The 25,094-nt window shown below is 40.3% G+C and overlaps 1 protein-coding gene across 13 annotated transcripts in view; it reads right to left on the bottom strand.

Annotated features, from left to right (window-relative positions):
- The window catches only part of MLIP (muscular LMNA interacting protein), a 213,087-nt gene extending 187,993 nt beyond the window's left edge, over positions 1-25,094 (bottom strand). For 4 of the 13 annotated variants that reach the window (XM_090033980.1, XM_090033990.1, XM_090033899.1 and 1 more), the window contains exon 1: positions 24,935-25,092. In XM_090033980.1, the coding sequence (XP_089890106.1) occupies positions 24,935-24,997 (63 nt within the window). In that variant the 5' untranslated portion in view covers positions 24,998-25,092. Of the gene's footprint in view, positions 1-15,340; positions 15,488-24,934 lie in introns of all 13 variants that reach the window. The other 9 variants (XM_090033935.1, XM_090033944.1, XM_090033925.1 and 6 more) reach the window with 4 other exon arrangements.

Below are 25,094 nucleotides of genomic sequence, written 5' to 3'. Positions count from 1 at the left end.
TGGGGATGGCATGTGGATCTGAGCAGGGAGTGGAAGGAAGTAGGGGAAATTCTAATCTTCTTCAGAATTTTAAAAAGTCCCTGGCTGCTGTTCCCCCATGTAGTCTGCTTACCTTGGCAGGGAGAAGAGGAAGAGACGAAGGTAGGAACAAGGGGTGGAGCCACCCCTGCAACAGAGGTCACAGCTCCTGCACACCCCCTTGTAAAATCCTGGATTTGAACCAGCTGCACCAACCTGTTCTCCAGGATCTACTACCTGTGGCACAATCACTTCCTATAAGCAGTGCTTTGCCCTACTATGACCAATGGCTACATTACACAATTTGGACCATGCAATAAGTTCTTCAGTGGTCTGAGCCCAAGGTCCCCAAATCAGATTTATACTTCCTGAAAGTGCTCATGCAAAACACACGTAAGTTAAAAGTATTCATCTCAGTGCTCATGGCTGTGCAACAGCACAACAGCAGCAAAGATGGCTCCCCTACAGGACTACCCCCAGTAAGCTTTATCTTCCAGGGGGTCCATAAATCAGCTATGCTTGCCATACTTCTGTGACTCCCCAAGGCTGAATTAATCATCAGGTTGGCAATTAACCTGGTTTTACAAAATTGAGGGCCAAGAGCTGGCCTGCTGTTACAACACTAGCATGCTATCACCTGAGCTTGGTCTGGTTCTTTGTAGATTATTTTAGGAGAGCTGTTTACTTGTAAGGGCAGCTGGGGTAGCAGCCAAACATCTACTTGACATTATCCAATCTGTTTGTCATCAATGTGACTCATCTGCAAGAGGCTCACCTTACATTCTTCTGGGCAAAGGGTGAGAAATTGCTAAGAATAGGAACAGACCTTGGCTACAGACAACTTTGCTGGGGAACCCGAAACTCCTATTGCGTGACTCCCCCTGGAAATTGAATTGATATAGCCGTCCTGCTATGGAAAGAGGCATCCAGTAAGACATGTTTCTCTTTAAAGTGGTATTCTATCTACTAGGCATTTGGCTTTATCCCCTCTATTTCAAAACATCTTCAGCAGCTTCCAAACATGTAATAGAATCCTCCACATAGTGTTTTGAAACTTGCAGGGATATTTTCGGAGAACGACTGAACCTCAGAAATCACCTGGAATCACGGGCTCAAGCAGCATGGAAGTTTTGTGGACCCTTGTGAATAGTTTGTGATAAAAAGTATGTTTTGCACAGCCTCCTTATTTACAGTGTCACCCATAAAAATGAACTGCTATATTTCAACAGTGACCATTATATGATATGCATAACAAAAATGAATGCCTGTGACATCCTGAACCCTGGACCCTTTCGTACACAGAGCCTATGTTAATACCTGAAAAGAAGACAGAATATAGAAAACTAAGTATCACTTCTATTACGGAAATTATTTTACTTCAACATGGAGCTCTGTATAGGAGAAATCTTGAAAATCCAAGTGAGCATAAGAACCAAAACATAAACATTTTGTTGTATGCCATGCTTTACACAAGGCCAGAAAGCTAGAAGTTACAGTAATCATATGAGAAGTCTAGAATCAATGTATTATCCCCTCAAAACTGATCAGAGATGACAGAGACCAAAATCTGCCAATATTCCAGTGATGATAAAAAAGAGTAGCATCTTTAAACACTTAAAAAGGCCTTATAAGAAAGATAGAATCTAAAAGTTTTTACTGAGGTCACAATTTCCAAGAAAATGTGATAGCAAAATTGATAATGGAGAAAGAAATAGGAATATGATCACCTGAGATACCTAACTGGATAAACTCCTGTTCATCAGTGTTCAGGTTTAGAAAAGTATTTGATACTTCATTGGTCTTTATCAAGATGGAATTCTGACAATACTGCTACCACAGCTGCTTCTTTAGAAAAGGCAAAGTAAAACTAAATATCATACCCACAGAAATAACTCATTTCACATTCACAAACACAATGGCACACCAGTTGTGATGTATGTTACCATGGAATTACCATAATTTTCAATGAAATGATAATGTGAGCAACTTGCTTGCCTAAGCACTGATCCTACAAAATTTACTGACATCTTTAAATATAGTGTCACTTCATTATAACAAAACCACAGGAGACTATACAGAAAGTTCATTAAAAGAGAATGTTCTTGATAATAGGGTTAGTCCATTTGCTGCACCATAATAATTAAAAAAAAAAAAACTACTCCTGATGCTGGGATACTAAAACTGGGAATTTGTTACAAATGGAGTTGTTTGTCATAGAGTTGTACTGTATTTGCATTTAAGTTGTCCAAATGCAGTCAATGGGGTGCTTAAAGCTAAGCATAGCCTTGGCAGAATCTTAGCTTAGGTATTTATAGAGCAACAATTACCACAATGCCAGGATGTAGTGGCAGAGCAGTTAAGGCAGTGGTTGGCAATTCTTCAGAGCCCTGGGCTGGAACGCCCCAGCTCGGGTTGGAGGCAGGCCCGTGTTTTGACATAGCCATGGCTGCAGCCACTTTTTCCTGCTGCCACTTTTCCCGGCTCCCTGCCCAGCACAGGAAAAGGCAAAATCGCCCACTCCCAGAACATTGCCATAGCCCCGCAACTATGCAGGCTAGATACAATGGCCCAACAGCTAGATATGATCACTGGCGTATATGTTGCTAGTCTATTAGTTAAGGCAACCTACTGTGGCTCCTGAGGCCATGAATTCAGTCCAGATTTGTGCCAAAGGCTGCCGTCAGTCAACTGAGCTAAAAGTGGTCACTCACGTGGCGAGTCAAAGGCAGGCAGAAGCTATGTTGGCTATATCACTTCATTGAATGCCATGGATTATGCTTTGCTTTGGTCACACTAATTAATGAGCCATTCAGCCATTCAAGCAGAACATTAGCTCGAATTACCACAATATCCTGATGTCTAGAAAGGATGTACTTACCGAAAAGTGTCATCAAAAGAAGCAATTCTATTATATGTAATTTTATCCTTAGCTGATTTGTCACCACTTAACTGTAGAAAGTTTTATGTTAATGTAAAAGAACCAAAACAAAACCAACAACCAAAAGAAGCTTTACCAGAATAAGTGAAGTAATAACTTGGCAATATCCTACTTCAACTTGCTTCAAAACAAAAGTGAACCCCTTCATTTATATATTTATATCATCCAATAGTACTCCATGTGTATGTCTAAAAAAACTCAACTGATCATGGGTACCAACCTAGAGTAGATTCAAAATCCATCAAAGGAGAAATTGCCTTTTAACCTCAAGACTGAAGTCTATCTGGATTGTAGCCATGGTTTTAACATATCTGGAGGCATACTGTGATCTGGGCCACAGCAAATTTCTGTTGAAACTTCAAAAGAAATGGGAAGTTGAGGGTACTCAACCAAAAATGTAATACACTGTCTGATAATGAAGAATTAGAAGGTGACTTCAATACTAAAGTAGCAGCAAAGGAGGAATGTAGCCTGATGTCAAAGAAACATTAAACATTGAAAGAAAAATAAGTAAGTAAATTAAGCAAAATGCTGAGGCATTTCTGAAAGAGATACTATATGTGGTCATGTCTATTGCCCCTTTTTTAAGCTGACATTTTTCTCACACTAAACAACGTTGTATTTATACAGTTGCATGAGGATATCAGGGAGTTTTACTGCTGTCTTCCCAAGCCCTAATCACAGTGCAGTGCTGTTATGGTGGAGAGCAGTAGCGGATCCAGGATAGCAAAAAGGAGGGTGCAGTGATAGTGGAGAGCTCACTGCATACACACCTGGCAGCTGAGACTGGAGTTCTCAGCAGCAAACCAGCAGCAAGTGGGATACAAGACAGCACTGCACCCCACTCCATATCAGCCCTGTTGGGGGCACCTCCCATCTCTAGTGTTGAAGATGTACAAAAGAAGTCAAAATTCATTGTGTCCAAAATAGAGCAAAGGCTATGCTTCTGTAGTTTAAAGATGTAGTCTTCAGTTTCAGTTATTAACTGGAACATGGGCCCCCTTATTCAGACTTCTTGTTATCTTAAAGCAGCAGTTCTCAGTCTTTTTAGACTCAATTCATCCATGGTTAGGCTTAATAAGCCCCCAGAAAAATGACAGTTTTTAGACTGACTTTTTTTTTTTTTTACTATGGAAAGATAATAGACCAAATTATTTTGTGGAAAAGAACTCAGACACCAGATTGTCTTGTTTAACTGTAAAGACCTTTGAAGAGATCTCAAGGCACACTAGGATGCAACAAAAAACGGACGAAAATCACTGTCTTAAAGGGTTCAATGTCTAATGCGTACAATAAAAAAAGTTCTAACCATAAGTCTGCTACATTTCAAGAACTGAGGGAGTCACTGTAAAGCATTTGGTGCTAATCTGAATGGGAGTTAGATATCCTAGCACTTTGAAAATCCCACTACGAATGACATTGTTAGCAGTATGCAACCTCATATTTGGCTATTGTTCTATACCACATTTTAAATCAGTTATACACTGCCTTGTGTGGGGGTTTGAATGGACAAGGAGAAGCATCTTCATTATTTTTCAGAATAGCAACTTTCATTCTTATTTGCATTAAATCATGGTGCCTCATTTTCCTGCACAGAATAATTTATACAATTCAGGGCTTTGCACAAGGCGGACAATTAATATTATGGCAGCAGCTTCCAGTAACTAAATGGGATGAATTATCTGCATCCAATTAGACAAATCTCTCTTGCAGATTGTATAATGATATTGGCATGCTAAGTCATAAAATGGGAGAAGCATGAACTGCTTAAAATCTCCTGGGGATTGTTTTAGCTCTCACAAGAGTGCTTCTTCTGTCTTAAGGGAAATACACCAAATGAATGCACAAAAACAGCTCTATCATCTAAACTTGCAAGAACTGATCTGAACTTGAATACAGAAATGTTTTAAAAGTCCACAGCTAGAATCATGCACCTCAGGGGTCATTTTGTGTCCATATGTTTATAGAGTAAAAAGTACAAATTGGCCTCAACCTAGTCAGCCTCTACAAGCAAAAATAAATAAAAATAAACATTAAATAAAACAACAGCAAAGCAAGGAGTTAAACAATGTATACTGTACAAAACATATTTAGTGTATTCATAGAAGCCTACTTTGAAAATCACCACATAATCCTTCAAAATATTTAATTGACAGTATTAATTTTCTTCATGTTCAATAAGCCTGAACGCTAATATATCAGCACTAAATGCTAGCAGACTTCCAGACAGCTGACAAAATGTGAGCTGAACACCAATCAAGTTAAAAAGTCAAGCCATCTTCTTACTACATGGGGTGTCAAGCTCTGAAGAAGTCATGCCCTTCCTTTTTGAACAGAAGCTAGACTAAACATAGAGATGGCATGCAATGTTGCCTTACAACATTGCTCCCCACCTCTTGGCCCCTGGGTAAAACAAAAGCCTGTTTAGAAAAACAACTTGTCAGCTCTGTTCACACTTTCTTCCAGCAATCTTCCTTGGGGAATCTGCATAATCAAATATAGCAAGATATTTCTTAAAGGATTTTATAACTGCATTTTGCTTCAGGGCAATGTCTTCAGTGGTTTAAACTCACCAAATATGTCATATGCTGTATTAATGTACTTTCCACAGTTCCTATATTTCCTATATGGGAAATATAGGCTAACAATTAATGGCTAGCTCACTAGTCTAACAATGGATGACTAGCTTACTAGAATTATATCACCCATCCATTTAGGCATTCAGTGGGATGGAACACTACATGAGACACTACTGTGCAGTGGTTACTGCATATTTATTTAGTACTTGTATAATCAAATACTAAATAAATGCACAGTAACTGGAGTCACTGCACAGTAGCACCAGCACATGCCTTTCAAGTGATGCTACTGCACAGTAGCCTAATAATACTGTGCAGTAGCATACTAGCACTCTTGGTGCTGTGATGCGCTACTGTGCAATATTATTCAGCTACTGTGCAGTTAGCATCTCATGGAGGCATACCCAGTATCTTACTTTGAATGTAAACAAATGTTTTTGAATGATCAATTAATCCTGTAAAATTATACACAATGAGCAAAGACTGAACGAACTGTGATTATCTAGGCCAGAGAAGAGAACTTTGAGCAGGGATTTGACAGACAATCTTCAAACATCTGAAGACTGATTATACAGGATAGAGATAGATTTGCCTCTGTGACCACAATGGACAGGACAAGGAACAATGGTTTCTAATTGCAGCAAGAGAAATTTAGGAAGACCTTTCTCACTATGAGGACAGCGAAGCTATGGAACAGGCTATCCAAAGGAATTGTGGCATCTCTATTCTTGGAAGTTTTTAAGAGTGGGTTAGTCAAACACTTGAATAAGATAATTTAGTCAGGGCTGATCCTCCTAAAACAGGGAGCTAGACTAGATAATCTCTGGAGGTCCCCTCCAGCCCTACTTTTTTTAAATTTAGTGATTGAGTGAATATTAATAAAAGTTGGACTTCACAGAAACATGCAATTAGCCAAGGGTTAATTAATCATTTTTAAAAAACTGTTGAGCAACCATGCACACTGAAAGTTTTAAAACGTAAGATAGTCACCACCCAATACCATATAAGATATTGCAGCATTTTTCATATACTTAGACAAGGAAATATATATTAGAAACAGTTAGCTAAAGAGACAGTGATGAAGGGTTTGTTCATAGACATTAATTTCTTACATAAGGACTGCCACATTAGGTATTATTCCTCTGGGGGGGACAAACTGTTTTCTAATATCTAAGTACTGAAAAATAGATACTTGAAATATTTCATACTCCTATTTTGCTAACAAGAGAGAAGTTAAACACGCCAAAATATTTTGTAAAAATTATTAAGCAAATTAGAACTGAGCCATTCCTTTAAATTTCTAATATAAAATTATACAGGTAAATAATAATTTGCTAAGAGTATGTCTACACGTGCACTTATTGCGCCAGAGTTTATTGCTCTTGGGCATGCCATTTGAACATACACCCAGGACCACAGCATGTTGAGCCATGCTGGAGCAGCCCTGGCTGCTCCCACCACAGCTCAAAGTGCTACAGAGGGGCTGGCTGTGGCACAAGGGTGATCCAGTGTGGAGCTAGTGAGCAGGTGGCCCGTGCGCTGAAGCACCCTTGTGCCTAAGCCAGCTGCTTTGTCATGCTTTAAAATAAGTTTTAGCTCTGGAATTTAGACATCTAAATAATGTTAGCATTTGTTATAATATCTTGATAATTCAATTTCTAGATTCTGACCTTATTTAGCATACATCATTTAAATTCTGACTATAGAAATATGGAATTGCCTTACAGATGTTTTCCTAGAGCTCATCACTACAGTATTTGAACACTTTACCAAGATTAATGGATTTATCTCTACAGTGCCCTTATGAAGTAAGGTTTTATCTCAATTTTATATCTGTGGAACTGCGGGACAAAGAAATTAAAATAAAATAACTAATAATTTGAATACATTTTAATACCTAGGGGCTATTTTTAACGTATTTAACCATATATAGCATATTATATGTTCAGCCCAGAGCTCACATTAACTTCATTTGCAGCTGTGAGTGCTCAATAGTAGAGATGGTAGAAATGCAAACTTTCCATTTTATTGGAAATTTCAACATTTTGAAAATTCTTCTCTAAAATAGTCCTAAAAACAACAATTCTGAAAAAAATTTTAGAACGAAAAATATAGCAATAAATTAAAATATTCTATGAATTCATTCTATGTTATGTTAGTTTATTTTTAAAATTATTAAGGGTGATTGCACAACATCTTATTTTCTAGGTCAAAGTGTCTTCTATATAAATTCAAATTAAACTGTTTGACAATTTTATCTAGAGAAAGCTGGTACGCAATCAGTAGGGACCTACCAAATTCCTGGTGGAAGTGGAGTGCACAGTGGATTCTTTAATCTGCCATGTTCCCCCATGTGCACCTCAACCCTTGCCTCCCCCCCACCCCATGCTGATTAACAAAGCACCCTGCCACTCCCTCCTGATCAGTGATCAGCAGGAAAGCTAAAACCACAGTTTTAAACTTGGCGCCATTTTTGCCTCCCTGCCAGTCAGCAGCAAACAGCAGGACCAGCTGGAGCCCTTCAGCCAATCAGTGGCAGGAGGAAAACGATGCCATATTTAAAACCAAAGTTTTGCCTCCCTGTTCATCAGGACTGAGCCACAAGTCAGGCCCCTCCAACAATCAGTGGCAGGGGGAGGTGCAGGGGAACGAACCTGCAAGACTAAAGGAACCACAGTGCACCTCACTTCCACCATGAATGTGGTAGGTCACTAGCAATCAGCATCTTAAGTAGAGAAGCAGTTGTTTTCAATACCCTTATATAAGCCTAGAAGCTGGTTCATAACAACCAACAACATTTTGATCTAGAAAATTAAGTGTTGTACTAGTTTCCTACATTACATAGCCATGCGTTATCCCTTAAGAAAGCCCTTCCAGTTCATTGAATGATACAGAGTATGTGAAATGAAATATGAAAATAGTATATGATGCCATTAAAGAAAATATTACAATGAAATATACTGACAGGAAGGATTGAAATAACATTGTACAAGCAATCTTATTTACATTTGAGTATTTGACTTTGTACAGACAATTTAAAATAATGGGTTCTGAAGAGTGGAAATACAAAGTTTCATATTACAATTTGGGTCATAAATTAAAAGCAAACTGTTTAGTTGAATGTTTTTGAAAATTCCAATGTTATTACTGAGTTTCATTTTCTCCTTACTCTAATCATTACTTAAGAATTTAATTTAGATTTACCTCAGGGTAAAACAGGTTGTAGACTTTCTGTATAACTGTTGCAGGAAGTACAAACTGAGATCAGATTCACTAACTTGAAAATTCAGCCAACAGTAGCCAGGGTCTTTTCTGCACAGCCTCTTCCACTCGCAGAGCCTTGCTCTACATACACTGATCAGTGCCACTTCTTTCCTACGCTGTAACGGCCAATCTGAGGACTTGCCATGGAGTAGCAATTGTGCAATTTACCACCACAGTTTTTCCATAGGTAGATTTGTCTGTCCACAGAAAGCCCTCTCCAGTCTGGCAAATCAAGCCCAAAGACTTTATTAGAAATTACATTAAGATTGTCCATTCCTTTCACAGTATCAGTTATATCAGTAGCTTTTATGACATTTTGTATCATCTCAAATATATTGGACAGGGTTTTGAACTTAGTTAGGCATGTGAAAATGCAGAGTAATTTCCATAAAAACAATCTAGGTTTACATTTGCGTAACTGAGATCAAACACTGTCTCACTGAATTACATTTGGTAATTACTGGACCCAAACACCTATTACATGAAAGGTTTGTCTGATTGAAAGACAAAACCCATTCTTTATTGTTGGAATTCTGTATATAGAATCATAGAAAATTAGGGCTGGAAGGACACCAGGAGATCATCTAGTCCAACCCCTTGCTCAAAGCAGGACCATCCCCAACTATATAATCCAAGGATCCATTCAACTTCTATGGGTAACCTGTTCAAGTGCTTTACTAGACTCCTAGTGAGAAAGTTTTTTCTAATATCTAATGTAAACTTCCCTGGCTGCGACTTGAGACCATTGCTCCTGCCACCACTAAGAAAAGTCTAGCTCCATACTCTTTGGAACAACCCTTCAGGTAGTTGAAGGCTGCAATTAAATCCCACCTCAGTCTTCTTTTCTCCAGACTAAATAACCCCAGTTCCCTCAGCCTCTCTTCATAAGTCGTGTGACCCAGCACCCTAACCATTTTCATTGCCGTCTAGTAGACTGTGTCAGAGCCAACATGGAAGAGGGGAGAAATGTCCCACTTTTACCCCCTTCCTTACCTGTGGTGTGTCCAAGATTCACCCAGATGGTGACACCCTCCAGGTGCTGGGAGAAAAGGGCTAAGAGGAGCTGGGAAGCTGCAGGGCAGGGGGCGGAGATTACAGAAGGTGCAGGGGGGACACCTGAAAACAGAGAGACGGGCAGCAGAAAATCACATGAAAAGCAGCAGGCAGCAGGGATAGCAGGAAAGCAAGGAGAGGCTGAAAGGTGGCAGAAAAGGGGAGATGGAATTGGGAGGAGATCGGGAAACTAGCAGAGAGGGTGGGAACTGGAGCTGAGAGAGAGAAAGAATGAGGCTGAAATATAAGATAGGGAAGGGACTGGTATTCAGTAAAACATGACCCAACTTGGGGTTGCAAGTGACAGTGGTTTTATTGAACAGGGGAGATGGTGACACAATGCCAAATTGGTTCCCTTGCACCCACACGCACACACACACGCACGCACGCACACACAATGGCAGCAGGGGTTAAAGAGGCTCGGTGCAGGGGCTGAAGTCCAGGAGGAGAAAGAGAGAGAGAGAGAGAGAGTCCAAATTGTAGGAGGAGGTGTGCAGGTAATAACTACCTATCCCAGGCTGGAAGTTGATCCTTGATGGCCAGTCAGCATCTACTTCATCTCGGCGTAGTCCAGAGGGGGTCACCAACAGGGCCTCTGGGATGGATAGGTGATGTGAAGCTGGTCTGATCTGGATGGAAACGGCATTCCCACTGAGTCTGTCTTCACTGCCCGTCTTTATAGGGGCAGACCATGTGTGACCCTAGTGACAGAAGGCATGCCCAGGCAAGGGTCAGCCCCTGGCGTACTGAGCATGTGTGCTCTATGCAGGTATGTTCAGTTTCGGGTGTCTGTAATGGTGGGGTACAATGATAGAGTTGCTGGTTCTGCAGGATCTTTTGTTTTTCAAATGCTGGTCTTGTCTCTTTTCCTGGGTGAGGTCCGTAGTTCCTGGATGAATCAATGCGAGGTGATGGCCCAGTCCTTACAGGCCATTCAGTAGAGGCCTGCTACCATTGTATTTCAATCATGCCCAATCATTCTCATTCATCGGGGAACCAGTGTCCATGGGAGGGGTACAATGAATCATATTGTTGCAACATGGGATGCCCAGGCAGAGGACAGAAGATGGCCACTTGACATATAAAATGGAAACTTGACATGACTTTGGTTCACTTACAAACACAGGACTAAACCATACAATATCCATATGAAACAATAAAAATCAATACAAAAATGATACTAATACAATATACAACAGTAAAATTAATACAGACCTAATAATTATAAAACAATGGATATCCAAAACCAAAAATTTGCTACCAAAATAAAAATGTTTAAAGCTAAGTTGGAGCTCACTTATACTTATCTATAGGGAGTAGAGAGGGAGAGAAAAGTCAGAAATGGTTGGGGAAGGGGAGGGAATGCATTTTAAAATTAAAAAAAAAAAAGAAAAGAAAAACTGGGGTTTTTTCTACAGTCTCTGCTCCTTTTCCCTCCACAGTTTAGAACTATTCCCAGGCTGAACACCACCTCCTGTAATTTTTCCATCTAAGTCATAGTAGGTAAAACCAAGTGAGGACTAGAACAGCCTCACCCAAAGGAGGGAATATCCCGGCACCACCTTGTCAAGGTTTGGACCTGCCTGGTCACTGAGACATTCATAGCCTACCCTTGGAGGTCAGCAGCAACTCAGTGATATAGACTCTCTCCAATTTGTCTTCATCTTTTCTGTAGTGGGGGCCCAAACCTGGAAACAGTAATCCAGATGTGACCTCAAAAGTGCAGAATAGAGGGAAAGAATCACTTCCTTCAGTTGGCTGACAACACTCCTACTAATGCAGGCCAGTATGCCATTAGCCTTTTTCACAACAAGGGCTCATATTAAGTTTATCGTCCACTGTAACCCCCAGCTCCTTTTCTGCAGAGCTGCTGCTTAGCAAGTCAGTCCCTAGCCTATACCAGTATTTGGGATTGTTCCACCCTATGTCCAGTACTTTGCACTTCTCTTTATTGAACTACATGAGATTTCTTTTGGTCTAATCCTCCAATTTCTCTAGGTCTCTCTGAATCCTAGCCCTACCCTCCAGTACTTTTACTACTCCCCACAGCTTGGTGTCATCTACAAACCTGCTGAGGGTGCATGCTACCCCATCTTCCAGGTCATTCGTGAAGATATTGAACAAAACCAGCTCAAGGACTGATCCCTGGAGCACTTCTGTTGATACTTGTTGCCAACTAGACATTGAGACATTGATTACTAGTCCCTTTTAAAGCACGATGTTCCCGCCAGTTTTCTATCTACCTTACAGTCTATTCATCTAATCCATACTTCCTTGGCCTGCTTGCAAGAATGTTGTGGGAGATTGTCAAAAGCCTTGCTAAAGTCAAGGTATATTTTATCCACTGTTCCCCTACATCCACACAGTCAGTCTTCTCATCATAGAAGGAAACCAGCTTGGTCAGGCATGACTTTCCCTTGGTGAATCCATGCTGACTATTCCGAATCACCTCCTTCTCCAAATGCTTAGACATGGATTCCTGGAGGATCTACTCCATGATTTTTCCAGGGATTGACTGGTCTGTAGTTCCCTAGATCCTCCTTCTTCCCTTTCATAAAGATGTGTACTAGATTTGCCCTTTTCCAATCACCTGGGACCTCTCCTGACTGCCAAAAGTTTTCAATAATAATGGCTAGAAGCTCTCCAGTAACATGGGCCAACTCCTTCAGCACCCTCAGGTGCATGATGTCCAGCCCCATAGACCTGTGAACCTCCAACTTTTCAAAATAGTCCATAACCTGTTCTGTCACCACTGTTGGCTGCTCACCTCCTCCCCAAACTGTGCTGCCAGGTGCAGTATTCTGGGAACTGACCTTGCCTATGAACACTGAGGTGAAAAAGGCATTGAGTACATCATCCTTTTCCTCATCATCTGTCACTACGTTGCCTCCCCATTCAGTAAGGGACCCACACTTTCCCTGATCTTGCTCTTGTTGGTGACATACTTGTAGAAACCCGTGTTGTTACCCTTCATGTCCCTTGCTAGCTGCACTATGTGCACTCCTTTCTAAAATCAGCTACTTCTGTTATTTGGGAATAAATAGAACAGTTTGGTTCACTGTATCTGTTCTGAATCACCATTTGTGAGTTTGTCACTTGTGTGATTTTCACCTAACTCAACAATGTTTGACTTTTGTGTTTATTTCAAAGTGCATTTACTGAGAAAGATATTAAGTTATTTTGGGTGTTTATATATGTGCTCTGGGAGCTGAAGGAAGTGGGCCAGCACTTTAATTAGATATTTAGTTAAAGCGCACAGAGCGTCACATCTATCAGCATCCCCATACTGAAAATGGCAGCGGTGGTGCTTTAACTGAAGCTCATAGAATGGGCTTTAGTTAAATTGCCCTGCCACCATTTTTCAGTGCATGCTGGAGTCTGCTGGAGTGTGGTTATTACCATACTCCAGCAGACTTGATTAATCAAGTATGCACCAATGCACTGTAATTATAGTGCATCGGAGCAGCCTCAATACATGTGTATAGGTGCCGTTTGTTATTACTTCATATAGAAAATGTAAAAACATTACAGAGAAAAGCTTTATCATAGGCAACCCCCTAAATCTTATGAGAAATAGTAAAATACAAATAAATGTGCCGTCCATAAATTTTTTCAAATGTATGCAACCTCTCACGATTACAATTTTCAATCTATTCAGCAGGAAAGCAAGTTTTGATGTCTCTTTGCAGAATCGCCAATTGTAAGTACTTGAAGTGAATCCAGTTGCTTTATTTCACATGATTTAAAAAACTATCATCTCAAACTCCCTGAGTTTTTTGGAGTTTTTTTTGGAGGGGGGCGGGGGTTGGTATATTTGATATCCCAATGTTCTTTCATGGTCAAAGCACAAACACTAACAGCCAAGAAAGAATACTGATGATTTAATGTGTGTCTCAGAGAAAGAAATATGAAATTGGCATTTCAAATTTCTGTAAAGTCCGTCAGTTCTCCAGTACAAATATATTTTGTTATGCTCAATTCAGGATACAAAAAGCTTATATCTGTCAAAATTCCAAATGACTCTAAAGCAGTTGAACAGAATTAATTTTTCATCTAAATTCAGATAGTCAGCTTTTTTTTTTGCTTCAGTAAAATCTTCAAGAGTGGATTTACATGAGTTCAACCTATGTTACATTAATCCATTTTGAAGTCTACTAACTAGGGATGAATGCAGTTGAAAAAAAGGAAAGATGTTTTCCAGGAAAGGGCTAGGAGTCTGCACTGCTTGCCACAGTCTACACTATGGAAATGCTGCAACAATCATATCTCACTCCTGAGTAACATGATAATGTATTTACTATTGAAAGTTTTCCATTACAGCCATTCCATTCAAGGGAAGGCATTATAATTAAAAAATATAGGAGATCTTATGAAAAAATAATTAAGATGTTAGCAGTAACATAACACGAGCTGTGTCAGGGGGCATCCACTCCAGGCACTGATTTAGGGGGGAGCTGGAACGATGGCCCCCAGGGACTTATGGCTCTGGGGTTTGCTGAAGCTGCGATGTGGAAACAGCAGCTCATGGAAACAGCAGCCCTGAGCCCCTGCCGGGTTGGCTGCTAGAGCCCATGTGCAGTGCTCCTATATCACTACAACGGCACCCAGGTCTTTGAATCTCAACCCCCCCCCCGCTACACCCCCCCATACACCCTCCTTTTCCCCCCTCCACACTCCTAGGGTACCAAAACAGCTCAGATAATGTCTTGTAACAGGCACTAAATATTACAAGCACATAGTTTGGTATGTACCATGTGTACTGTGTTAAGATGCAATAAAAAATTAAAAATAAGGAGAAACATTTCTGGTGGGAATTGAAATCCCTTGAAGCAAAACCTGCTGAAGTCTGATGAACAAATCTAGGTTCAGCATTATAGCGCAGTGATGATTTCAAAGCTCAGCTATGACAATATGGGATCATAAATGTACCAGCTTTTGTCCTGCTCTCCATTTGGATTGGTGAAGATTAATGAGTTGGGAGACCCAGGGAGGGAATAGTTCATACAAGATTACTTACCTCAGCAGTCAGGCTCCAACTGGTTAGGCAGAAAGCATGCTGTACCTGTTTCCTGCCATACCCAGAATACTCTGCTCAGCTAGTGTTGGCAGAGACCTCCAGAGCAATGGATCTTGGACTTCACAATAGAACTGGTTGAAACAACTTTGACAAAAATAAATCAATTGTGCTTGTGCTCTGTTCTTTGCATTGGCTTCCCATAAAATATTCAATGAAGTTCAAAATCTCGGTGCATATCTTAAAAGGCACAGCATGGGCTCACATTCCACTCCTCTGATACTGGAACTAACTACAGGCATACCTCAGAGATATTGCGGGTTCGATTCCAGACCACCGCAATAAAGCGAATATCGCAATAAAGCGAGTCACACGAATTTTTTGGTTTCCCAGTGCATATAAAAGTTATGTTTACACTATACTGTAGTCTATTAAGTGTGCAATAGCATTATGTCTAAAAAAAAATGTACATACCTTAATTAAAAAATACTTTATTGCTAAAAAGTGCTAACCATCATCTGAGCCTTCAGCGAGTCGTAATCTTTTTGCTGGTGGAGGGTCTTGCCTCGATGTTGATGGCTGCTGACTGATCAGGATGGTGGTTGCTGAAGGCTGGCGGGGCTGGCAATTTTTTAAAATAAGACAACAATGAAGTTTGCCGCATCGATTGACTCTTTCTTTCACGAAAGATTTCTCTGTAGCATACGATGCTGTTTGATAGCATTTTACCCACAGTAGAACTTCTTTCAAAATTGGAGTCAATCCTCTCAAAGATCACAGATCACCATAACAAATATAATAATAATGAAAAAGTTTGAAATATTGCGAGAATTACCAAAATGTGACACAGAGACACAAAGTGAGCAAATGCTGTTGGAAAAATGGCGCCGATGGAAAAATGGCGCTGATAGACTTGCTCGACGCAGGGTTGCCACAAACCTTCAATTTGTAAAAAACGCAATATTTGCGAAGCGCAATAAAGCAAAGTGCAATAAAACGAGGTATGCCTGTATAGTAACAGTGAGCACGAGGGCTGTGCGAAGCTTCAGTCGCTGATTCGATTCAGCGGAGATTCGACCCAATTTGGTGGTCCCCGCCCAGACCCAGGAGGCACCAGTTCCTGAGCCAGAGGCTGCTACATTGCCCCCCCAACACGCTCACTGGCGGACCTGGAAGTGGACCGGAAGTGCTTCTGGTCCACTTCCAGGTCTGCTGCTGAGCGCACTGGGGACCCTCCCACGCTTCTGAGTGATGTTCCATCTGCCCCGGCATCACAGCATTCACGAGTCACACCTGGTACCTTGGGGTATGTAGAAAAAACATTTAAAGCTGTGTCTATGTCCTAATTGCTGATTCTCCGAATCAGCATCAAATCTTCAGATTTTAATTTGGCCAAATCAAACAGGGGACAGTGATCTGAATCAACTAATTGAATCACAGTCCCTGATTTGGGCTGAATCCGAATTCAAATGGAATAGGACCCATTTCACACACCACTAGTGAGCACGTCTACAAGTTCATTAATGTACCTTAGGTACTGCACATTTAATTTAGTTACTGCACAGTAGTGTCAGTGCATGATTTTTTTAGTGACTTTCATTGTGCATTAGCCTAATACCCGTGTGCAGTAGGCTATTAGCATGGTTAAGAACTGCTACACTGTTATTAGACTAATGCACAGTAAGCTTCTCTGTGTAGATGCACCCAGTAAAGCTATCCAGTGTCTGTTCAGGACACAGGACGTCCTCGGGGACCAGTCTGAAACCTTGGAATGAACTCTTCCAAGAGCTAAGAACCATTACAAAACTCATCACCTTCTGTTTCAAGTGCAAAGCACATTTCTTTCAGCTCTCCTTTCTTAGCATAAATACACAGCTACATGAATATTTGAAAAAAAATCCATATCAAGACAGACCACTGCTCATGCATCTCCCCCCTGAGAATAGGATGAGAAAACAACACCATATGGTATAATGTTAATGCATGACTGGAAGTCTCTCAAATACCATGATCAATGCGGTATAGAAATGTGTAGAGAATGTAAAAGAAGATATCCAGCAGATTTTTGAGGAGTGAGCTTGCTGATAGCACTTCCTAAATAAAGTTCACTTATTCCCATCTGGGAACTTGAAAAATATCATTTCAAGTTGCTACATGAAGCTTGACAACTACATGTCACTCAAATAGCACCATCATTGTATCAGAGGCTACAGAGAAGATCATGCACTCAAATGCTTTCACACAGTCTTGTATAAAAGGGTCATTGTTTTTTTTTCTAAACTAAGACAACCCAAAACAGAGCATGTGTGTTTCAGAAGGTTACTATCTAAAAATCACTTTGGCTTAATCATTAAGATCTGCAATATACAGATATAGATATAGGTATTCTTGTAACATTTCAAAATTAATTTAGAACTATAACCTTTGAAAGTTTTGATCCTGAGTTACCCATCCATCCATCAGGTTAATATTGGCAAAGTAGCTTGCAACTCAGGCAAAGTAACTCAGGTATGTGACAGTCTCTGTAAATAGAATATGGAAATATTTTTGCTTCATTTACTAGATGTAATAAATGTTATATTGAAATCACAGCTTTCCTACAGTCCACCAGCACCTTCCTTTTACATTAATCATCTCCCTTCTCTCATTACCTGTCAAAAAATTCCATTGCCCAAAACTTTATTTCAAAGTGTATTAGTGACAGACTTAAAACAATTATTGCTGTAACACTGAGCAGGGAGATTTGTTTATACAAGAGCTATTTTGAGGACTTGATCTTTATTACAGGGCAGTTTCATTACCTTGGGTTAAAGAAGCATTAGGGATGAGAAACAGAAAAAAAAAATTCCTCTTTCTTGAAACCTATACTCCTCAAAAATGTCAGCACATGATACAGAAAACTCCACAAATATTGCCTTATTTATAACCTCATGTTCCTCAAGAAAAAATCATTGGAAACGTGGCATTTCCCAGCATTCTGGATGCTTCACAATCCAGCTTCTGGCTGGTACACAAGCTGTATCTTCCTGTTAAATTCTACATGTCTTATATGTATGTAAGACATGTTATATTTCACTGTTAAATTCTCTACATTATTCTTTATAATGGATCACATTGTGATCCTAATCCTGACTTCCTATGCTGTAAACAGATGTCTGACATGAAGCAGTCCCGATTGATCAATCAAAACCTGTGACTAAAAGGAGCAGTGGAGCCCTTTGTAGGCATAGCCTTTCTAAGCTGCACTGCTACTCTTTCGCCAGTAGATGGCCAGGGAGACCAGACAGCCAGACAGACTTGTGCCTGGGCTGACTGGCAATTAACTTGAATAAATCCTGATACATTTACAGGCCTACAAGTGGTGCCTTCACTTCATAAGAGACAGCACATTATCTCTCTTACTTCACAGGTATTTGAAGCAGGGCAATGGGTGTGACCATCTGTAGGATCCAGGCACAAAAGGTTTACTCCCTGGAGAAATGCTCACACCCCTGGAGTATGCTTTGCTGCATAATGCTCCAGTCTCTCTTCATCCTAATTCACAACTAGCACTAGTTCTTACAAGGCTTCTTTAATAACACCCAAATATTCTCCCTCTTCAGCTTCTATATGAGACCAATTAGTAGATACTTCAAAGAATCTGCTGCCCACAATGTGCTATTGACACCTATCTGGGTCTCTCTTTTCCACAGAAGCAACACCTTAAGGATTGAAATCCACTTTAAGGATTTCGACAATGCCTGAATGTAATTAGCATCTGTCTTAAACTCGGTTAAGAGAAGAAGGAAGTAATAGTGATTAGATACAGGAAAAGACTTTAAGGTCTAACAAAGATCCTGTCTGTTACCCTTACTTGTCAAGACGGTGCAAAACTTTGGTGCAGTTTGATTTATTACTAAATGTTGACAGACAGACAGTGTCTGTGATGCTGAAAACGTTATTCCACTTTGCAACTTGCTGAAAAATTCACCCCTTCCTCCTGGATAGAGATTTCTGTTTCTATACCTCCAGGCACTATTACTATATCTTACCACCCTTGGGTCTCCAGGGGTTAACAATACAGAAGCTTTAGCGTATACATTAGCCCACCTCTTCAGTAGGACTGACAATCTTGAGCATAACATTTTTGTACTCATACATTCCTACGCTCTTGATCTATTCCCGTTTCTAATTTCAGACCTTGGTCTGCTCTTCAAGCCATCAAGAAATAATGCCCCAGTTACTGCACTGACAATCTATGACTATCGAGGCAGTTATATTTTCTAAGAACAAAACAACTTAGGAAATCCCATGCAGCACGTGGAGCTGTATGTAGATAAAGCATCTTCAAATGAGAGAGAGCAGTAACTATGATACAGGTTCCCCAAACAAAGGACAGGTTAATCCAGAAGTGGGTAAAATATGGACCCCGCAGACAATACCTGGGTTGCCAAGTGTTTCTACCTGGCCAGCAGGGAGCTAAAGGGAGTGTTGTGCCCCACACCAATCTGCTCTGCCTCAGCCAGGGCTGGTCCAGGCTGTGCAGCACACAGGCTCCTCCACACCGCCCCTCTCCTCCCCTCGCCCAACTCAGCTTCCTGTTGGCACTGCAGCTGGGTGGTCCTGGCACTACAGCTGCCAGCAGCCAGGCCCACATGGGATGGGTGCAATGCAACACGATGATTAGCTACCCCATCCGCCCTCCCACCAGTCGCAACGAGCTGCTGCCTGAGGCAGCTGCCCTCAACTTTCCTGGTGCAGCCCTCTCTCCTCAGGCTCCCAGCAGTGCCTGGTGGGCTGGATAAGATCAAGTGGCATCTCCCTGCCCCCCTCCCTGGCCCTCAACAGCTCACCAAAACTCTTTAAGTGACCCTCCAGCCCAAACAATTGTCTGCCCCCATCTTAAGCTGAAATCTGAGCAACTTTAGACCTGACTACAAAACTGACCTATTAGATAAACTCGAAAGGGTCTCTTTCTCTCTCTCTCTCTCTCTCTCTCACACACACACACACACCTGCAGGTGGTATACACTAGATATACTTATTTAGAATCTGATATACAATACTGAGACCAAGTCTTCTCTATCAAAATATTAGATGATAGAAGCCAAGGGACAAAGATGGATGCTGATAAACTAGAAAGATTCAAACTCCTTTAAATTTAACATTTCATATAATTGGCTCCAGTCTTCCAAATCATGGTTCTTTACTGGTGCTGTCAACTTTCTACATGCATGCACACACACACACGCACTCACACTCAAATTGACACTAACTTCAACTGTGCATTTTATAATGTGCTCACAAAACCACAAAGGAATAAAGGGGTATCTGACCTTGGACTCTGTCCAGTAGATTCAAAAGTAGCAAAAGAATCCCAAAAAATGTTACAATTTTTTCTGTATCACAATTTCCCTTATTATCTCATGCAATTATACAACAGTAACTTAGTGCCAAGATTATTAGATCAAACTTTCATAATCTATTAAACTAAACTAAGAAGTTTAATGAATGAGACTCCTCATAAAACGACTGTAGGATTAGCCGATGTTGAAATAAGTAACATAATAATTACAGGAACCTATGTAACCTACAGGAAGTCTCTAGTTCAAGGTTTAAGTGCATTTTATTGGATAAATGCTAAAAGAACTTTTTGAGCAGTTAATTGATTTAATATAGAAATTAATTTCTCCTATGTGGCATCCATAGCATGATTCCCCCCCCCCCCGCCACCCCCCCATGCATGCTACATCATCTCTCTCATACAACATTCTAACTGAAATCATTTTGGATCTGCCAAAAGGGAAAAGGACATGCTGTTGGAGGGCGGGTTGCAACACAACCATATTTTTGTGTGACCTTGATCTCATTCTTTATTGAGTAGCATAAGCAGAGTCCTGGGAATGACGATAGACAGAAGCAAATCTAATTGGGTGAAGGGCACCTCACTGACGAGAGGGAAGTGATCACAGCAGAGATTGGCAGCTGAGACCAGAGTCTCAGCAGCAGAGATCTCACTGTAACATGCACTACACAGTTGGAAGGTGACCTAACCACACCACAGTATACCTACTCTGGATCTACAAATGATACAAACACGAGCTGCAAACAACAGAGCATATTTTTTAGTGGGAGAAGTTAACGGGCAGCTACAACTCCTGCTGATTCCAAAGCATTTTCATTTTCTTTGAGTCAGAACGTACCCCGTGTTCCCCAACCTTCAACTTCTTTTGAAGAATTAGTTCTTCTATCAGGGGTCCTTGCCATCTAGCAGGAGGCACAGCCTTACGATTAGCTGTGGGTGTAGCGGATAGGCAGCACAGTAAATCTGTTCTGCTACTGATATTGAGATAGCCTTGAACAGCTAGACAAAGGGACTTTTCACAGAAGCAAGCACACAGTTTAAGATCCTTGGATAGTAGAGCTTATAATTATCTATCATTATAATAATTATATAAACTTCTACTCATATCTGAGAGACTTGTGGAGATCTTCCAGATGGGAGTGAAGAATCATGCAGTTTCCTGAAACAATTACAGGCAGTCCTCAGACTTACGACACAATTGGTTCCTGAAAAACGTGTCTTGAGTCAAAAAGTTGTAACTCGGAACCAATTTTCTCACAAGAAACAATGTTATAAATGGGGGGTTGTTCCTGAACCAAGGCCCAATACCCTATTTTCACAAAAAATACCCCAGAATTTTGTACTCAATCAATTATAGATGAGTAATATAACTACATTAATATATTTATATTGTAAATAGCAATCATATTGATTTGGAAGGACTTCTTTGAGGTGACTTTGCTGGACTTTTTGAAGGGCTCTTGGTTGGAGTCTTCTCAGAAATCTTCGCTGCAGGTTTTTCTGGAGTCTTGTCTGCTTAAAGAAAGTGTCCAAGGAGGTTTGCACAGATGTTCTTCAGGGAGATGGACAACACAGTGAACTTGTTTGCTGGCATGGCATCACATTGGATCAAGCCTTGTAAAGTCAAAACTGACATCGGTGTCAATTTATAAATGTTGTTAAGTGCAAAAACATTGTAACTTGAAACGTTGTAAGTCGAGGACTGCCTGTACTGAGCATGTATAGCCACATATCACCAAAATAACTAGGGTCCCACTGGGACATCTCAAGTATGTTGGTGACTGTGGAGATTGGCTAAGAATGTGGGAACATGGAAACAAGGGTATTTGCTGTTAGTCTGATACTCTGTTGTTTTAAGAAACCTTTGTGTACCCTCCAAAAGAAACTTCATTCCCTTCTGCTTTGCAGTAGGAGTTCTTCCTATGCCCCTTTGAACTGGTTCGTTGGCTCCTCAGAGCATAGAGCTTTTGTACTTGCTGTTGTTGTCTGAAAGATATTGTTTCCTAGGATCTGCAGCCTCATGAAAGCTGGAGTCAATGGGGGGGTGGTAAGGCAAAAGACCTCTGATCCTGCTGCCACTGACCAGAGAACAATGGCCCAAATTGAACTCTCCTTTAGGAAAGTAAGTTGAGCAGTAGCTTCAAATGTCCTCTGGCTGAGGATGACTAGAACCAAGTGCCCCCTATACACTAGGCAATGAGGCTAAAAGGTGTAAGCTCTCTTTTTTGCAATGGAGTTAGACACCTTTCAGGAGGAGAAGGGGTCATGGGCTCAAATCTAGAAGTGGCCCATAGGTAGCTCAGACTTTCCCCCTAAGTGCTTCTAGTCTGTCTAAAGGTGAAGTTGAATTTGAGCTAATGTGAATAAGGTGAAAGACATCCAGGGCCTCTGAAGCCCAGAAGTAAGTAACAGCAGGGTGTCTACAGGTGCTATTAAGGTGAAGCAATAAACTCTGGTATGCATCTCACTGGAATTTATTGCTCCTGGGCACCGCATTTATACATGTGCCTGGGACCACAGCAAGTTGAGCTGGGCTGGAGCAACTCCACCTAGCTGGGGGCCCAGGAGGTCAGTCTGCAAGCCCAGGGTTGCTCTGCCACAGCTGAATATCCTGCAAAGACAGCCCCCACACTGAAGCACCCTCATCTCCGAGCCAGAACTTTCAGTGTCTACATATGCATTGCTGTGGAGTAAAGAACTCTGCTGCAGGATAGTACTTGTTTTTAAAAAATACAAGTACTATCTTGTGGGGGAGTTAATTAGTTCAATCAATCCTAATAGCATCATATGTATAGACAGTGACATTTTACTGCAGAGCTAATTAGGCAGCTCTGCAGTAAACATCTCATGTAGATTGACCCAGCAAGTAGAATACTAATTGTGATTCTGATTTTGTCCTACAATATTTAGGTACTGCAAAGTGGGTCTTCACCCCTTCCTCCTTTTCTTGAATCCTTTTCTATTAGACTCGTACTTTGTCCTTCATGCTGAGCTCCATCCCACACTCCCTCCTCCATCCCACACTCCCTCCTACTTTTGCGGATTTGCTTCATATTTTGGTTTGGTTCTAGCTGACTCCAGATATTGCTTGTGAGACACAAATAATAATTTACTGAACTGCAACCCTTTCCAGTAGTACATGATATCACTTGGAGAATAAGTCTAATGCTATTTCAAGCAAAGCATGCAATTTTCTTCCAATCCACATATTCATTGGCTTATTTTGTTTTCTCTTCGTGGCTTTTCTTTTCTTCACCATTAATTTACTGAAAAAGTCAAGACTAATTTAGAATACTGAAAAAGCCACAGAAAGATTGTGTGCTACCTCTTAAGGAACACAATGTAAAATAGCTTTCAATGCATTACTTTTTTGACCATATTTTTCTGGTGTGGTGAGGAGTAAAGTGGGACATAGACAACCTGTAAAATATAATAAAAACCTTTCCACTAACTGGGAGGGATACTATCTTTTATTGCATCATCATACAATATTTCTCCCACAGGACTTAAACAAAGCTACAAAAGATACATTATTTGAAACTTTCCCAACAGCTTTTATAAATCATATCATTATTTTAACCTTCAGTGTGTTTTCCTTACATCTTATGCATCATAGCATAAATGAGATTCAGAATAAGATATTCGGAAATGCCTGAAGAGTCCATAAATTAAATTAATGAGAATAAAAAAACTTTGAATTGCTTAACAGAGCTCCCAGTATTTGGCATAAAATGTGAGCATCAATGTGATCTGTAAACTTCTTTAAATAATACTTTTAAAATAAACATTACATTTCTTGCTTAAAAACACATGCAGTTGAAGCAAGGGAACATTTCATTTGAAATCTGCCTACACTTCCTGTCAAATCTATCTTGCCTCAGCTAGGCTACACTGCATTTTTAAATACAATTTATAACCAAATTTCTATGCCTTCATTCTTATCAAGTCTCCATGTAGAGTCTCTCCATATAGGGTCTCATGTAAATAGAACCCCTAGGGAAATAAGTTACTACAAAATATGAGAACAGACTGGCCTATTGTAAAGCGAAGTAATCAAACCATTAACACAATAATAATATTGCTGTGATACTCAAGATCATGATATCTTGCTTGCTTGTGTCTTAATAAAAGTGATTGTCATCTTTAAAGATGGTTTATTAGTGTGCTGAGTCAAGAATAACAAGTCATTTCATGATGTCAGGAGAATGACTTTTACTTTTAGCAACATCTATTTTGCATTGTATTTCAAACCTGTACTATTTATTCAAAGATAAAACTGCATTTTTACCAGTTTCATTTAGTCACCTATTTTGGTTTTATTCCTCTTCAACTACATAGTGAATAGCAGCTAATGTGCCAATAATCCCATTCTTCACTAAATTTCATAAAATAAACTGGAAAGGCATGAAAATACACTTTAAAAATAATCTGAGTGGGGACAGGGGGTGGAGAAATCCTAATAGTCTTGGTGTTGAGAGTTGAACTATATAAGGGTTTTTACACTTTGTAAGCATACCAATCCTATTAATAAAATCCCATTCTTTCCACTGAAATGTATCAGCATAATTAATTTCAGCATAACCAAAGAAGTGCTAATCTTCAAGGTCACAGCCGGGAGGAAGCATGGAAATGCCACTGCAGCTTTTAAGGTGTAATAGCTGCTTGCATCTCCTCTTCACTAAGTTAAAAATGTTTGAAAAGTAAACTTGAACAACATGTCTTACCGTCAGCTTTTCTTTTAAGGTCTCTTTTGCTGGGATTTCCTTTTCATGTTTCCCTAACTCCATGTCCCAGAAAAAAAGGCTCAGATGCTGGGTAGAAGTGATTTAATCTGACTACATGTTAGATGTCACTGTACGTTTCAAGTTGTGAGACAGAGCTCTA

This window comes from Crocodylus siamensis, chromosome 1 (assembly GCF_052110815.1).
Source record: "Crocodylus siamensis isolate JL-2025a chromosome 1, ASM5211081v1, whole genome shotgun sequence".
Taxonomy (NCBI): Eukaryota; Metazoa; Chordata; order Crocodylia; family Crocodylidae; genus Crocodylus; species Crocodylus siamensis.
Note: the sequence above shows the minus strand (reverse complement) of the source record. Positions and strands in the feature narration are given on the sequence as shown.